The 16,362-nt window shown below is 45.0% G+C and overlaps 1 protein-coding gene across 7 annotated transcripts in view; it reads right to left on the reverse strand.

Annotated features, from left to right (window-relative positions):
- Positions 1–1,031: 1,031 nt before the first annotated feature.
- Positions 1,032–16,362, reverse strand: part of TXNRD2 (thioredoxin reductase 2) — a 47,551-nt gene continuing 32,220 nt past the window's right edge. For 3 of the 7 annotated variants that reach the window (XM_053279364.1, XM_053279367.1, XM_053279362.1), the window contains exons 12-18: positions 15,344–15,495; positions 12,401–12,496; positions 10,220–10,312; positions 9,307–9,378; positions 8,394–8,491; positions 4,705–4,938; positions 1,032–1,436 (exon numbers count right to left, since the gene is read on the reverse strand). In XM_053279364.1, the coding sequence (XP_053135339.1) occupies positions 4,815–4,938; positions 8,394–8,491; positions 9,307–9,378; positions 10,220–10,312; positions 12,401–12,496; positions 15,344–15,495 (635 nt within the window). In that variant the 3' untranslated portion in view covers positions 1,032–1,436; positions 4,705–4,814. Of the gene's footprint in view, positions 1,437–4,704; positions 4,939–8,389; positions 8,492–9,306; positions 9,379–10,219; positions 10,313–12,400; positions 12,497–15,343; positions 15,496–16,362 lie in introns of those variants that run through there. The other 4 variants (XM_053279366.1, XM_053279363.1, XM_053279365.1 and 1 more) reach the window with 3 other exon arrangements.

Below are 16,362 nucleotides of genomic sequence, written 5' to 3' on the forward strand. Positions count from 1 at the left end.
TTGGCCTAAAAGTAAAGTGTGCTGTCAAGTCGATTTGGACTCCTGGAGCCCACAGAGCCCAGTGGTTGTCTTTGGTATAATACAGGAGGGGTTGACCATTGCCTCCTCCTGCACAGTATGAGATGGTGCCTTTCAGCATCTTCCTGTATCGCTGCTGCCCGATATAGGTGTTTCCCATAGTCTGGGGAACACGCCAGCGGGGATTCGAACCAGCAACCTCTGGCTTGCTAGTCAAGGCATTTCCTTGCTGCGCCACTTAAGATGAAGATGTTGGTCTACAACTCCCCTAATTGTAGTCCAAAAACAGTTGGCAGGCCTAAGTTGAGCAGGCCTGGCCTATAGCTCCCCCTGCTAACTGAGCAATTCAAGCGGCGATTCTCTTTACTGAGCAAGGGGAGAGCAACTGGCCCTATCCATCCCCAGCACAGCATCCCTCCAGTGGCTGTAGCTGGGGTCTACCTTATCTTTCTTTTTTAGTTTGTGATTCTTTTGGGGACAGGGTAGCCATTTTATTTATTTATTTATCCACCCATCCATCCAATTTATTTATTTATGTCTATGTAATCCGCTTTGGGAACATTTGTTGGAAAGTGGGATATAAATATTTGTCATATTTGTAGACAATACTGAGCTAGATGGAGCAATAGTCTGACTGGGTACGTGGCAGCTTCCTATGTTCCAAGGAGACTGGGGCGGAGACCACTGTTTCCTCTAAGGCGTGCGCGCGTTCACAAGTTTCTGGATGTCTGCTTAATTCATTTTAGATCCCGCTCAGGCCCCACTCTGAATGCAGGTGCGCACACAACTGCCTCAATCCTGCCGCCCAGAACAAAACTCATTCCGCACAGAGATGGGAAAAAAAAACCAGAGGGAACACTGGTGGAGACATAACATACATGGAAGAAAAACTCCTGGTGACTCTATGGATCACCACCAGACCAGCAGAATAGAAAACTGCACTATGTCCATCATTTTAGCAGACATCTTCAAGAAAGCCATTACAATAATATAAAGATTAACCACAGACACAATTGGGGGGGAAAAATGAGGTCTTTATTTTTGCTACTAGCTCATCTACAATAAATATAAACGGGATCATTTGTGTGGAATAAGGACCCAGCAAACATCAAGCTTGTCTACTCCAACGTGTGGTTTAATACACAAGCCGTCATTAGCTGGCATTCAGCAGGGCGGGCGGCCTGATCGTATTTATTCGGCAAAAGGCACTTTTCCCAACTCTGCACACACAGGAAATCATCTGAAGCATCCATCAGGCCATTCGAGTCGACGTTAGCTGGCCGATAGGGTTACAGAAACGGCCATCCCCGGAGAGCACAAAGCAGAATCCATCAGGAAAGGAGAAAATCCCGTTTGTTTCCACGTAGGCTGCCTCGCCATCCATTCTAAGCCAGCAGCAGAGATCTAGATTTACGTGTCTGAAGAAAGAAAAAGAAGAAAGAAGACAGCTCGTTGGCAACGACTCCGCCAAGTTGTGCTGGAGTCCAAGCTGCAAGATCAGTTTCCACGGAGCCTTCGAGGAGCTGGTCTCTCATGATTCTAAAACAACAGAAATACTCGCAGCTGAAGGGCCCCCAATGGAAGAAGAGTGGCTCCAGTGCGTGAACATCTGAACATAAGAACAGCCCTGCTGGATCAGGCCCAAGAAGGCCTCTCTAGTCCAGCATCCTGTTTCCCACAGTGGCCCACCAGATGCCCCTGGGAAGCCCACAGGCAAGAGTTGAGGTTATGCCCTCTCTCCTGCTGTTACTGCCCTGCAACTGTTATTTTAGAGGCATCCTGCATCTGAGGCTGGAGGTGGTCTATAGCCCTCAGACTAGTAGCCATTGATAGACTTGTCCTACGGGAATTTATCTAAACCCCACTTAAAGCCATCCTGCCTGCCGGCTGTCACATCTTGTGGCAGAGAGTTCCATAGGCCCTCTGCAGGAGGGCCCAAGTTGTGCAGCACTGGCGTACATGGGGGTCTCATGGCAGGAGGGAGATAGATCAATTTCCTCAGCACGAGGATCTTTCCACCTGGCTTATCACCCACTGGAGACATTTACTGTTGAAATGAAGAACAGAATCTTAACTAATTGGTGCTGTAGGTTACTTCCCCTCAAGGAAGTGGTACAGGGCAAGAGAACTGAGTCTGCCGAGCATTAGAGATGCAGCTGAAGCTAGCAAACAAGAGTTGCCCCCTTTGCTAAGCAGGGTCTACCTTGGTTTGCATTTGGATGGGAGACTCAATGTGTGAGCTCTGTAAAATATTCCCCTTAGGGCAGGCATCCCCAAACTGCAGCCCTCCAGATGTTGCTGAACTACAACTCCCAGCATCCCTAGACACAATTTTTTGTGGCTGGGTATGCTGGAAGTTGTAGTTCAGCAACATCTGGAGGGCCGCAGTTTGGGGATGCCTGCCTTAGGGGATGGGGCTGCTCTGGGAAGAGCACCTGCCTGCTTGCATGCAGAAGCTTCCAAGTTCCCTCCTTGGCATCATCTCCAAGATAAGGCTGAGAGAGACTCCTGCCTGCAACCTTGGAGAAGCCGCTGCCAGTCTGTGTAGACAATCCAGAGCTCGATGGACCTATGTTCTGACTCAGTATATGGCAGCTTCCTACGTTGATATTTTTTCCACACACACGCACACGCCGTTTTTTAAAACTACATTGGGCAGGTTGGACACTCTGTAAACAGGAAATCACCGACAGAGGTTTGCTTGCCTAGAATACACACTTGCAGGGATCTAACTAAACAAACTTCAAAACACGGGCTGGCTGAACGTGCAATTATTTTGCAAGGTGGTCGGAAATTACCCAAAGTTGTAAGACTGTTGGGCCAGCGCCAAAGGAACACGCTTGTTTTCCTTCCTCATTCCCAAGGTGTTGTACGGTGTGTGTGTGTGTATCAGTGAGTTAAGATCAGGAAACACATGGCAAAATGGAGAACAGATGGCATGTCTCTGAGCCTGCTCGTGTGGAGCACTGGAATCTGCACGGATCCTGGTGCTCCCACCCAGCCTAAACCAACCCCTCGCCGCGCGGTGCCTTGTGAGATATCCAGAGGCTGGGAAAATGAGTCCCAGCCTCTGTTGATCCACACTGCCGAAAGCAGTGCAGATTGTGTCAGCGCATGCGCTGAAGACATTAACACTGACAGCCTGGAAGGTAGGTTGAACCCTGACATCCCCCTGACCCTGCTACTGGTCATGTGAATGACCTCAATTTCCGTGTTTCATTTCCCCCATGTATGAACTGGATTACTCTGCCCACTACCCAACTGTCTTAGGTTTAATGATCTTCTTTGTATGTTTTGGGTAACTAGGAACAGGTCTTTTGCTACATGAAAATACCATTCAATTTTACGGGAAACTGGGGGGGGGGAGTGGCTGTTTTCATCAAATCTCTGGCATTTGCCATCTTTTCAAAAGAGGCACAGGACAATATGATCTGGGATTCTGACTCTGGAATGCTGCCTGTTTAATCCTTTTTGTAGAAGTCCGTCCGGCTTCTGTCTTGACACACGTGAGACATCATCTCCCCCTTCTGGCAACACAGATGTAAGCAGCAGCTCACAGCTAGGAATATATTTGCCATAACTAGGAAAATATTGAGGAAATACCCTGGAAGTATTGTTTGCTGACAGGTGCCTACACAATATCCAGTTTGGTGATATATGGCACACCCGGGAGCGATGATATATGAAAGGGATATTGGGGAGACAGGCACCCAGCTGCAGAATTTCATCTTGATTTCACTGCAGCAGATCCTACTGCCGAAGAGACAAGCCAGTGTTGTTGTTAAGAGTTGCTAGCCTCTACGGCTGTGGGAAGTTCTGCGACACAATTAGGATCTTTACCTCACCACGGCACTTTCCAGATTACACGCTACAACAGTGTCACGACTGTCCACTAAGTGTGCTTCTGTACTACCTGTGTTTTGACATGGCAGTCCCTGCATGGTCAGCAAGTGGCCACATTTCTGATCCTTTCTGTCAGATTGTATCCTTGTGTTTTAGTGCTACAATGCTGCATGTGCAGCGCAAAGTAATAATAAAAATAAATAAATAAATAAGCAAGCTGTATTTTCCCACTGTAGGAGGGTTGTGCAAGCTATTTAGTAGTAATAGCACAAGCTAGTAATAGTAGCATTTACGTTTTCAAAATGATCCTGCCAATTCGAAGCATTTTACTGCTGAACAGCGTATAATTTGGAAAACACCAATCTCTCTCTTTTGGGCTCTGACCCCAATCCTAATTTTAGCTTGCCCCCTTTGGCTGTGGGACGTTCTCCAGCGCAATTTGGATATTTATCTCACAGTTCTCTCCTTTGGCTCTGGCCCCAATCTTAATTGTGGTTTAATGTTGCTCAGCTCTTTCTTTCTCATCTTAGAAAATACATCAGTTTCTAGCTTATCAATAATAGCCTACTTTTTAAAAAAAAAATGCCCAAATTATTATTATTTACAAAGCGGTTGCTCAGTTAGCACAAGCCCAGCCTAGATTTTTCAGGTCTAACAATAAGTGAAATCATCTGCTTTGCTACCTTTCAGCAACAATTAAAATCCTTATCATGCACTGACAGCTTGAGGATTAATTTGGAATGGGCTCTGTTGCCAAGAAGCCTGTGTGCAATGCCTGGTTATCTGCCTGTAAGCTGAAAGATGCCGAGGGCTGGAAAGAGAGGTTTGATGTTATGGACTTACAGCTTCTGGTCTTCCACTTCCAGATGTCCCCCCACCACTCTCTCTCTCTTTCTCCAGATGGCTTCTGCCATAGTGCTCTTTCATTTCTTAGCCAGGGATGGCACTTAACCTCAACAGCCAGTGACTGTCGGATCTTTCCGTGACCGCTTTGTGATGTTCAGTTTGACGACTTCCTCAGCGGAAGTAGGATGAATGCCGATGGTCTTCATCATTTGTGAATAAGTGGCGCCCAATCTACAAGGAAGAACAAGGCACAAAGATGGAAGAGGGGCACGGACAGGGAGCATCCTAAGAAGAGAGCTCCTATGTTATGTCTGCCCTGGTTTGTTTATTAAATACATACATTTATTTAGTCATTTAACATATTTTTATACTGCCCAAAACTTACGTCTCTAGGCAGTTTACAACAAAATAAAGACAGAAAGTAAAACATCAGTTAAATCAAAAACAAGAAGTTTAAAACGTCACAATAATTTAAAAATTTTAAAACAATATACCAACACCTTGTATTTTGCCAGGAATATATCAGCAGCCAGTGCAATTCCTTCAATACAGGAGTAATATGGTCTCTCCGAGATGACCCAGAGACCAACCTGGCTGCCACATTCTGGACCAACTGTAGTTTCCGGGCTACATACAAGGGCAGCCCCACATAGAGCGCATTGCAGTAATCCAGTCTGGAGGTTACCAGCAGATGTACCACTGTTTTGATATTTATCAAATATCACATCAATACACGATACAAAGTTTCAAGTTACAAAAAGAAAAAGAAAAACCACAAGTGTTACCAATCACAATAGTTACATTATTCACATTAGAAAATCATCTAAAATGTTATATTTTAATATACAATGTAAATTCTAAATAAAATTAAAACTCTAAAGAAAGGGAAACCTCGCAAGCATAGAATCATAATAATCTCATGTAATACTATTCCAGTAGCCTGTAAGTGGGTACCATCTCTCCAGGAATCTGTCTTGTCCCCTTCCTTCCAATGCTTTTTAAATATGTGAATTTTATCATGAAGGCAGTATGCCAGAACATCTCAGACCACTTCTGGAGGGACCGGGCTCCATGCAATTTCCATTTCGCAGCTTTACTTACCCGGGCCAATGCTAGTAAGTTCAGTATCAGTTCTAAAGCCACGGCAAGGACGTCTTCCTTTATAGAACCAAATAATAAGATTCTTGGATCGTTTGGGAGTGCATATCCAGTTATTTCTGCTATTATCTGTTGGGCTTCACTCCAAAAACTGTTTACTGATGGGCTTTTCTACATCGTACCGTATATCTCTCTGCTCCTTCTAACTTCCACCTCCAGCATTGACTTTGATTCAAATTCTGCTACGGTCTACATTTCAAATTGACTAATAGGTCGCACATCCCCAAACCACTGTTTAGTTTTCAAAAAGTGTCTTTTCAAATTAAACTTCCAATAACACATTCTCAAGTTGTCCCAGGCATAACAGGAAGGTGATCGAGCGTCAGGAACTTCCTTGGCACTGGGTATTTAGGATAAAATGTCAGAAAGATGACCTTTGAAGAAGAAACACCCAAACCTACCAGAAATAGTACTGCTCGCAATTAATAGATTGAGAAACATAAGTAATAAATATGCACAGATCAGTGATTTCCTCCACACAGGGGCTTAGCCGGTTAATTCAGTCTGTTTTCCATTTGGTTTAGTTTCTCACAAGGCAATGTGTAACAATCCTACAACAACAGGGTAATGCCAAGCACAGTAACCACCCTGACACATTTTTAGAAGCAAGCATATCATGACTATGGAGCTTGCTTTCCCCAACAAAACAGAATGGGATTCAGAACCACCCCGCTATCGGATCTGAGCGATTTCAAAATATCGCATTCCGAGGACGGCCAGCCTGAAGTTCTCCTGTGAGTGCTGGACTACAAGAACCATCATCCTCAGCTGGAGTACAAATGGCCACCTCGCCCCCAGCAAAGAAGCAGCAACCCTGGGCTTCACCAAATCACGGTGATGCAGAGTGGTTCAGCTTTGTTCCTTATACCTCACCCTGTCGACCACTAGAGGGCAGCAGTGACAAGGAAAAGGGGACCAAATGGCTTGGACGTCTCCATCAGCCATGGAAATGCAGACTGCCAGCACACACCAGTCTGTGCTTTGAGGCTCAACGTGCCTGTTGAATGGGAAATGATAACATCGCCAGGATTGTCCACATGATTGTTGGTGGGGTGCTAGGGACGTTCAGCCTGGGTAGGTGTGTTGGAGGTTTAATTGCACGACGTCTAATTATTAGAAGCCTACTGGTGATAGCTATTGATTGGTATTAACATGTAGCGCTTTTCATTTGACCACAGGCCTTATATTCTTATAAAACCAAAGCATTTCTTCTCCTTTCTCGCCCAGTAAGGAATCTCTCTTCCAAAATACCACAGCAAAACCCAAACATGCTTAAATGTATGCAGGCTTAGCAATATCACACCGTAGAGAACAGATGAAGATTTCTTTCAGTGATAGCCTCAGTAAACAGGCATCTTCCTACAAGGGAATACCCTACAAGGCTGAGGTTCTCAAGCTTGCCCTCCCCCCCCCGCGATAATGTTGGACTACAACTCCTATCACCCTCTGACATGGGGCCAGTGTGGCAGAGGATGATGGAAGTTGTAGTCTGACATCATCTGAGGACCCACGTTTAAGAAACCCCTTGTTAGAAGAGAAGACTGTGACAAAGAGAACTGCACCAGTGTGATGCCTTCCTGCCTTCCATCTCTCCCCTGCGTTTCATTTGAAGCCCACAAGCAAAGCATGAAGTCCCCAGCCCTGCTCCCCGCTCACCATCAACAACTGATTTCCAGTGCTCCACTGCTTCTAGACATGGGGGTTCTATTTCAGAAAAACAGCTTGAAAAGCACCATTGGTCTACAGTGACCATCCACCTAAGGGAGTGGCCACCATAACCACTTCTTGAGGCAAGAAGTTCTGCAGGCTAAGGATGCCCCATGTGAGGTAGTACTCCGTTTTTTGTTCGTCCGGAGCTATTTTGAAGCTTAAGAGTTCCTATCAGATCTCTCCCGCTTCCCTTCGTTGGGAAAAAGGAATAAGTTCCTTCATTGAACTGAAAAAAAGAGCTGCAGCCAGTCTGGTGTTTCCAACAGAACTTATTAGTGAAAAATCGGGACAGATACGAAGAGAAGAGAAAAACAGAGCCTTCCTCCGAAGCTTTGATGGCGGCTTCTGTATAAAAAGAAAAGCCTCCCCCTCAAACATAATCAAAACAAGCTTTTAGCCCTTCCCTTCTCTCTTTAAAGGGAGGCTTCTGCGCATTTCAGTGATCATTTATTATCCTGAGAACAAAAAGCTGCAAGAACCATTCCTTTGTTAGATTCTGAAGAGTTAACAGCTGGATGGCAAATTTGATTTTTAGGGCAGGAGTTAACTGGAGCATTTGCCAAGGAACATATTTCATAAGCAGAAACACAAAAATCTAGTATGTCCGCCGCTAAGCCCAAAACTTATTAATCAAGAATGGCCATATTTTTAATGAAAATATAGGAAACGAGACATGAAAGAAACCAAAAACATAAGTCCCTTTTCGAGCGTTGCCAAAACTAAGCCATGCTCTTTTCATAATTTTACAGCGACTTAGAAGAGCAGGCTTTAGGAAATTTGAAAGAAAAGGAAAAGAAGAAACATTCTGGGGGACTTACTTGATTCCAAGGGCAAAGCCCTGAATAACTTCGCCGGCGTTTGGACCAATGAAATGAAGGCCAAGGATCTGTTGTTCTTTCTCACGCATGCACACCATCTGAAAATGATACACGAGCAAAACGGGGATGTAACAAGAGAGGGAAATAGCCTGGATGAAATTAGGGTTATGTACAATACATCCCAGCCACCTAATGGAGCAATGGTAACTTGCCTAGGGAGCAAGAGGTTGCTGGTTCGAATCCCCGCTGGTATGTTTCCCAGACTATGGGCAACACCTATATCGGGCAGCAGCGATCTAGGAAGATGCTGAAAGGCATCATCTTATACTGTGTGGGAGGAGGCAATGGTCAACCCCTCCTGTATTCTACCAAAGAAAACCACCTGGCTCTTGGGTCACCAGGAGTCGACACCAACTGACGACTGACGGCACAACTTTACCTTTACAATACATCTCATGGAGTACCCTCCTTACAAAGGGTCCTGACACCACGAAAACAGTATGCATGCGCATTAGATACATCTAGAGAACTGGTTCTGACACCACGACTCCAATACACATGCACATTAGATACCGCTTGAAAATTGCACTTGCTAAAAATCGTTGTTTTTTAATTAATGCAAATGGATTTCTGCAATATCGCCCATTAAAAAGGAAAAAGATGCCATGGTCTTAAGTTATGGAAGGGGTTATCGAACTTGGGTCCCCAGAGCTGGGGATGATGGGAATTGTAGTCCAGCATCTGGGGCCCCCAGTAGTTTCGTTGTACAGATCAGTCATTATTTTGCTGTTGTCAATAGTGAGAAGGATATTTAGGAACGGGGTATTTCTCACAGAGGTCCACCTGTGAAACCAAAAATAAAGAGCCTTGTTCCCATTTGTATGAAAATCAAACATCAGGAATGCCAACTCACTTTGATGTAACACTGAGCTGCGTCTCTTTCGGCCACGGTAAATTCCAGCGGCTTATAAAATGCATGGTATACCTGATTGAAAGGGAGATCAGACAACAAGGTTATAGCAAGTAGCCTTTTCAAAGCATTGTTAATGCGCAGAATCCAGACGAAGGTAACCATGACTGAACACGTTAAAATAAAGGAGACAAGTTAGCTGCTACTAACTAAGGGAGAGGACAGCTGATCTTGTGGTATCGAACACAAATTGTCCCCTTTGCTAAGCTGGGTTCTCCTTGATCTGCATTTAGATGGGCGATTACATGTGAGAACTGTCTGTGGTAAGATAGTGCTCTTAAGGGATGGGGCTATGCTCAGTGGTAGAGCATCTGCTTTCATTCAGAAGGTCCCAGGTTGAATCCCTGGCAACCTCAGATAGGGCTGAGGAAGAACCTTGCCCGAGACCTTGGAGATCTGCTGTAGGTGTGTGCAAACCAGTTTGAGTCAAACTGGTCCGGTTCGACCAGTTCGAGCTCGAACTGGATTGGCCCTCCAAAAAGGCGGGCCGGTTCGAGTTCAAGCTGAACCAGGCCCTGTTAGGATTGAACCAGTTCAACCGGTAAAGGGATGGATTTAGATTCAAACCGAACCGGCCTGGCTGGTTCCATAAACATCCCTAAGCTGCTGCCAGTCAGTGTAGACAATACTGAACTAGATGGACTAAGGATTTGACTTATGACGCAGCTGCCTAGGTTCCTAAATCACCTCCCTTTCATTTCAGTGGGACTCAGTGGCAACTCCAGCTTCTTGAAACAACAGGGGACCAATTTACAGAGTGGCCAATGCCGGCCAATGTTCTGCCACATACGGACAGAACAAGATGGCCGCCCAGCTCTGTCAATCAGTGACCGCGCCAGTCAGGACTCTAGCATACCTCTGTGCTATCTGGGCCAAAACGTCTGGTAGCTTCTTCTTCTGAGAGTCCGACGCAGCCATATTCCAGGGGAGTGAAAACTGTGGTGGGCACCTATATAACATGAGGGAATACCGTTACTCTTGAGCTAAAAGATCAAGCAGATCTCCTGCCCCAAGTCCTAAACACTGCCCTCCAATTTCTCCAGGAGGTTTTATCCAGTAGTGCCAATGCGGAAGTACCGAGGTTATCACCAATCTACTCGAACCACCCCAAGCGAGTTAAAGGCAGAGCAAAGGGTATTTTGTGGGTCACTCCAGTTAAGTAGGCATATTGGGGCAGTTTTAAAATATGAACTGTGGCAGCTAATGTCCTTGTAACACTGATGTCATGAATGTTTGGAATTTGCTGGCTTGGAATACTAATCTCAGCAGTCATAAGGGTGCACCTTAAATCAGAATGACCATGAGGTCATTCACACAATCAACCTGGGTAGCTTTTCCTCCAACCTTGCTTCCACACAATCACTTCTACCCAGGCTTTCCTCTTTCCTTGCTTCCACACAACCAAAAATTGGGAGCACACACAGCTCCCAAACCCAGGTAGAACACAGTTTTTGATTGTGTGAATGACCTCCATATTGACCTGAATCCAGGATTAGGTTTCCCCCCAAGTTCTTTGTTGTTAGAAAATGGGGTCATCTTAAATTCAGAGTCCTCTTTCTTCTGGGTGAATGCAGTTAAAACCTGTATTTAACCTCTGTTTTTAAATTGTTCAGGTAAATCGTGCTCTGTGAGTTCTTCTCTAGCTCTGATTGCAGTGAAAGATCCCTCCCTTCTTCCCCTGTCGATACAAAAGACCCAAGACTCTATTTCTCCAGGGTCCTGCCACACAGGGGCTCACGGATAGAAAGAGGGGAGATTTCTGACCTCATCGAAAAACAATTTTTTGTTTTTGTTTTAAATTAATGTTTTACTTTTTAATCTTGTTGTAAACTGCCCAGAGACGCAAGTTTTGGGCGGTATAAACATATGTTAAATAAATAAATAAAATCTGATATCATCAGGAGCACAAGATTGAAACTGGGCTCAAAAGAAACAAACACTTGAAAACCCACCTTGGTAGAGAGGCTTTTTAGTCTTTTTCTGCTCCGTGAATCGGATATTAACAGGGTTTAGCCTTTCATGGAGATTTACTAACTTGGTATTGTTTTACTGCCTTTGTGAGCTGCCCTGAGCAGTATTGTACTGAAGGGGCAGGGTATTAATATTTTAAATCGATCAATAAATAAAAATAGAAATATTTTAAATAAATATTTAAGAAAGCACCTCCTTTATAACCCCCCACTGCCTAACAAGATCACTGGGGCCGGGCCGGTCGAGATTGCTACTGGTTCGTTTGGTGGCAACCCCAAACCAGGCCTTCTCTAGGGTTGCCCCAGAGCTCTGGAACACGCTCCCAAATGAAATCAGAACCTCCCCATCTCTGGCTTTTAGGCATCTTTTGAAAATGCATCTTGTTTATCAGGCTTTCAGTTTATAATGTTTTAAACGTTCATTGATGGTTATTTAATTTGCTTTATATGATTTAGGATTTTAACTTGTGTTTTCATTTGTGAACTGCCCAGAGATTTTATATGGGGCAGTATACAAATAAACTTGCCTAGTATATAAAGTAAAGTATATAAACTTGCCTAGAGAGCAAGAGGTTGCTGGTTCGAATCCCCGCTGGTATGTTTCCCAGACTATGAGAAACACCAATATCGGGCAGCAGCGATCTAGGAAGATGCTGGCAGGCATCATCTCATACTGCACAGGAGTTAGCAATGGCAAACCCCTCCTGTATTCTACCAAAGACAACCCCAGGGCTCTGTGGTCGCCAAGAGTCGACACCGACTCAACAGCACAACAACAGTATATAAATACGATAACTAAATTCCACACTGAGCATAGGAGAGGACTCCTGTAGGCATAAAAATGAAAAATATTTTGAATTTAGCTGAGCATTCGTGCAATCGGCTCACTTATTCCTCCACCCACCCTGTTGAATTAGATGTCAAGTTGATATCCATCCGGTATATTTAGATGTCTGCCTATGCAGAACTGTGGCAGTTTGTGATTTTGCCAGCAATTTGTTATTTTCCCCTTGAATGCTATAGGTGCCAGTCATTGGAAAAAAGGCGGTGGTGGCAGAATAACTCACGTTGTCGTAATCCATGAGTTCTGTCGCATGGCCAAACAGCCGCCGGGCCAGCAACTTCCCTGCAGAGATCGCTGTTGGTGTGAGTTCAGGGCGACCCTAAGAGAAACAGGCAACAGAATGTCTTTTGTCAAATGATGACTCCCATGTGCCAGCTGGACTACAACTCCCATCACCCCCAAAGCCACTGTGGCTGGGGGTGATGGGAGTTGTAGACCAACAACATCTGGGGATCCATGTTTCAGAACCCCTGGTTTTAACCGACAACTATTCTTGCCCCCACCCCCCACGCTTTTCCAAATGAATATTCTAAGGTCAAATGAATATTTGGCCTAGGTTTGGGCAGCCCTACTTGGTAGGAACCAGCTTAAGTGGCACAGTGGAGAAATGCTTGACTAACAAGCAGAAGGTTGCCGGTTTGAATCCCTGCTGCTACTATATTGGGCAGCAGAGAGATAGGAAGATGCTGAAAGGCATCATCTCATACTGTGCGGGAAGAGGCAATGGGAAACCCCTCCTCTATTCTACCAAAGACAACCACAGGGCTCAGTGGGCGCCAGGAGTCGACACCAACTCGACGACACACTTTACCTTTACCTGGGTAGGGCTGCTTGTGTGAAGCGCTGGGATCGAGGCCTATCTTGGTACTACCTCCTTGGGTAGCCCGAGAATTTACCCCGGGCTTTTACCTGGGTTCAGGGGCACGAGCGCACACTTTTACCCAGGTACGTGGTCATGTGCTCAGGGCACATGCAGCCCAAGCATATATAGAGCTGGATGCCTAGAGTGCCAGATTCACGGGGGAATCCCTCAATGCACCATGCGTGTCATGCATTGCATTGTGGGATATCTGGAGGCTGGGACTCAGTTCCCTGGCCTCCAGAATGTTGCACAGCTTGTGGCAGCACCAGTCATGTGGGTGCACAAGCTGCGGGGATATAATTGCTCCTGGATCTTATGAGGGGAAGGTGGGTGCTCTCCCTCCTCCTGTCCTTCCCTCTGCCTGTCCTTCCCAGCCCAGCAAAAGCTGCTGTGAACCATCTTTCTGGCTTCCCAAGAGCTGCACATGTTGTTTGCCGATTGAGGGATGCGATTTCGCCCCTTGACACACGTTTGCTTCAAATGTGGCTGCCAGTCATTTCTGCGGCAGGAAACATTTTGGCATTCCCGAGCTGATCAAGAGATCAGGGAGAGAGATAAAATGGCAAGAGCCTCTCGCATGGATTCCATACAACCCGGCCAACTGTTAAAACATCCCGGCCGATAAAAGTTCAGTTTTTCATCAAACAACGGCTGAGAGACTTCCTCGAGTCAACAGCTGACGCCAACAATCTCATCGGAATAGTCCAAAATGTACAGTGCCCAACGCATCTGAATTGTGCGTCTTCCATGAGAACCGTTAGGATTGTCGTACATTGAAGATAGCAAGGCACCACCAGCTTGGGTATTACATCTATCTTAAGGGGGCTTAAAGACAAAGCGAAATTTGCCCCCTCCCCCGCCACTGGTATTTAGAAGCATCGTGCCTCTGAGGCTGGAGGTGGCCCACGGCCATGAGACTAGTAGCCATTGATAGACTTGTCCTCCATGACTTTGTCTTAGACCCTTTTAAAGCCATCCAAGCTGGTGGCCGCCCCCACATCCTGTGACAGAGAATTCCATATGTTAATTATGCGCGGTGTGAAGAAGTATTTCCTTTTGTCTGTCCTAAATTTCCTGACCTTCAGTTTCATATCATGACCCCTGGTTCTAGTGTTGTGAGAGAGGGAGACAAATTTTTCTCTCGGTCTACTCTACTCCATGCATAATGTTATAGACCTCTATCATGTCTCCCCTTAGTCACCTCTTTTCCAAACTAAAGAGAACATCATCTTCGTCATGAACCCCACCGCTTATTGAGATAATCACGAGAGGTCCATCTGCAGTTGCCACTGGCTCGTCTGGTGGCTACTCGGGGACGGGCCTTCTCCGTTGCTGCCCCGAGGCTTTGGTATACGCTTCCTGCTGAAATCAGAGCCTCCCCATCTCTGACAATTTTTAAAAAAATCTTTAAAGACACATTTGTTCACCCAGGCTTTTAACTAAATACCGTTTTAATCGTTTTAACATTGTTTCAACTTGTAATGTTTTAACTTTCTGTTCTTTATTTTAACTTATTTTAACCAATGTTTTGATTTCTCTGTTGTCATTTCTCTGTTTTAATTAATGTTTTAACTTTTCTGTTTTTAGTTGTAAACCGCCCAGATAAATAAGTTTGGGGCGGTATAAAAACCATGTTAAATAAATAAATAAATAAATAGCCCCAGATGCTGTAGCCTAGCCTCATAAGGAAGGTGCTCCAGGCCCCCAAACATCTTGGTTGCCCTCTTCTGCACCTTTTCCACTTTGACAGTGCCCTTCTTAAGATAAGGTGACCATTCAGATGCAAAGCAGGGTGGAAGCAATTCATGCTTGTTACCACAAGACCAGCTCTCCTCCCATCTGGTTGTTAAAGAAGTTGAATGCTGGGATCTGAAAGAACCCAACTGCCAAGAATCCGTATCGTGCAATTTTCGGCCTATTGCCAGCCACTAGCTTGACTCTAGATTCAAAGAAAAACATGTACTCTGAAGTTATGTCTCTCTAAAATTTGGCTTCCACAGGCAGAAAAACCTCCTTTTTTGAAAGATACGACCCATATTGAATAGATAACGAGGCGCTACCATTAGCTGCGATGCAATGCCTGATACGATGCACTGCCCGATACGAATCAGTAATAATCCCTAATGTAGGAGGCATTTTGTCTGAAGGAAATTATTGCTCTGGGTGGGTGGTATAAACACCGCCATTCTCCCAAATGAAAAAACCCGATATATGCTACCACATGACGACAAATGGGCCCTGGTTATTAATCAGGAACAAAGGAAGGTTTCCTGTTATTGTCGAAGAGTTTATGTAGACGTCTACCTCTGTTATGTCTCCGATGGCATAAATGTGAGGAACCGAAGTGGCTTCACTTGCGTCCACAATGACCTTTCCTGTCGCAGAGTTTATTTTCACCCTAGGAATCTCCAGATTCAGAGTTCTGGTGTCAGGGGCTCGTCCTTGAAACAGAGACACTTCAGTTAAGAAGAAGACAGTTTTGAGAATGTTAGTAGTTTTAATTCGGGGGGAAAAACCCTTCCACTTGTCAACATTTCAAAAATGTACGTACCATTCAGTCGACTGAGAAAGAGGAGATACTGACCAAGGGCATGTGGAAAATTCTCTGTACGAATTGCTTTTAGCATCATAAGAACATCAGCTGCATTTCCTGTTGTTCTAAAGCCTTTAATTTGATGTTCTAAAAAGCTGAGTTTTAATATTTTCTTTGAAAACAAGATTTTAGTGTCACATTATTTTTTTTAAAAAATCATATTGTCGGGTTCATTACCCTTCTCTAGGTAATCTTGCCATCTAAAGGCAGGGTTCCAAACCCTGGTTCTCCAAATTCTGTTGGACTACAATGCCCATCATCCCCACACAGGACAGAGGATGATGGGAATTGGAGTCCAACTACACCTAGGGACCTAAGATTGGGTGCCCCTGATCAAAGGTGAGGCAGGCTGAGATTGAGGAAAGGAAGGTGAGGCAGGCTGAGATTGAGGAAAGGTGGACCCAAAATTTGGAAAACCAACCTGGTGCTTAGTTACTCTGCTAACTGAGCAAGAAGGCAGTTTTAAAATCAGTGATCCTCTTATATTTAGCAGGGGGAGAGCAACTGTCCCTACCCAAACCCAGCACAACATCCCTCTAGTTGCTGTTGCTGGAGGCTCCCTTCTGTTTCCTTGTAGATTGTGAGCCCCTTTGGAACAGGGAACCATTTTATTTGTCTATGAATGTAAACACTTCTGTTGAAAAGTGGTACATACATATTTATTTATCATATTTATATACTGCCTGATATATGTATCCCTAGGCGGTGTGCATATTTCAAAATGCAACAA

This window comes from Hemicordylus capensis, chromosome 15 (assembly GCF_027244095.1).
Source record: "Hemicordylus capensis ecotype Gifberg chromosome 15, rHemCap1.1.pri, whole genome shotgun sequence".
NCBI lineage: Eukaryota > Metazoa > Chordata > Lepidosauria > Squamata > Cordylidae > Hemicordylus > Hemicordylus capensis.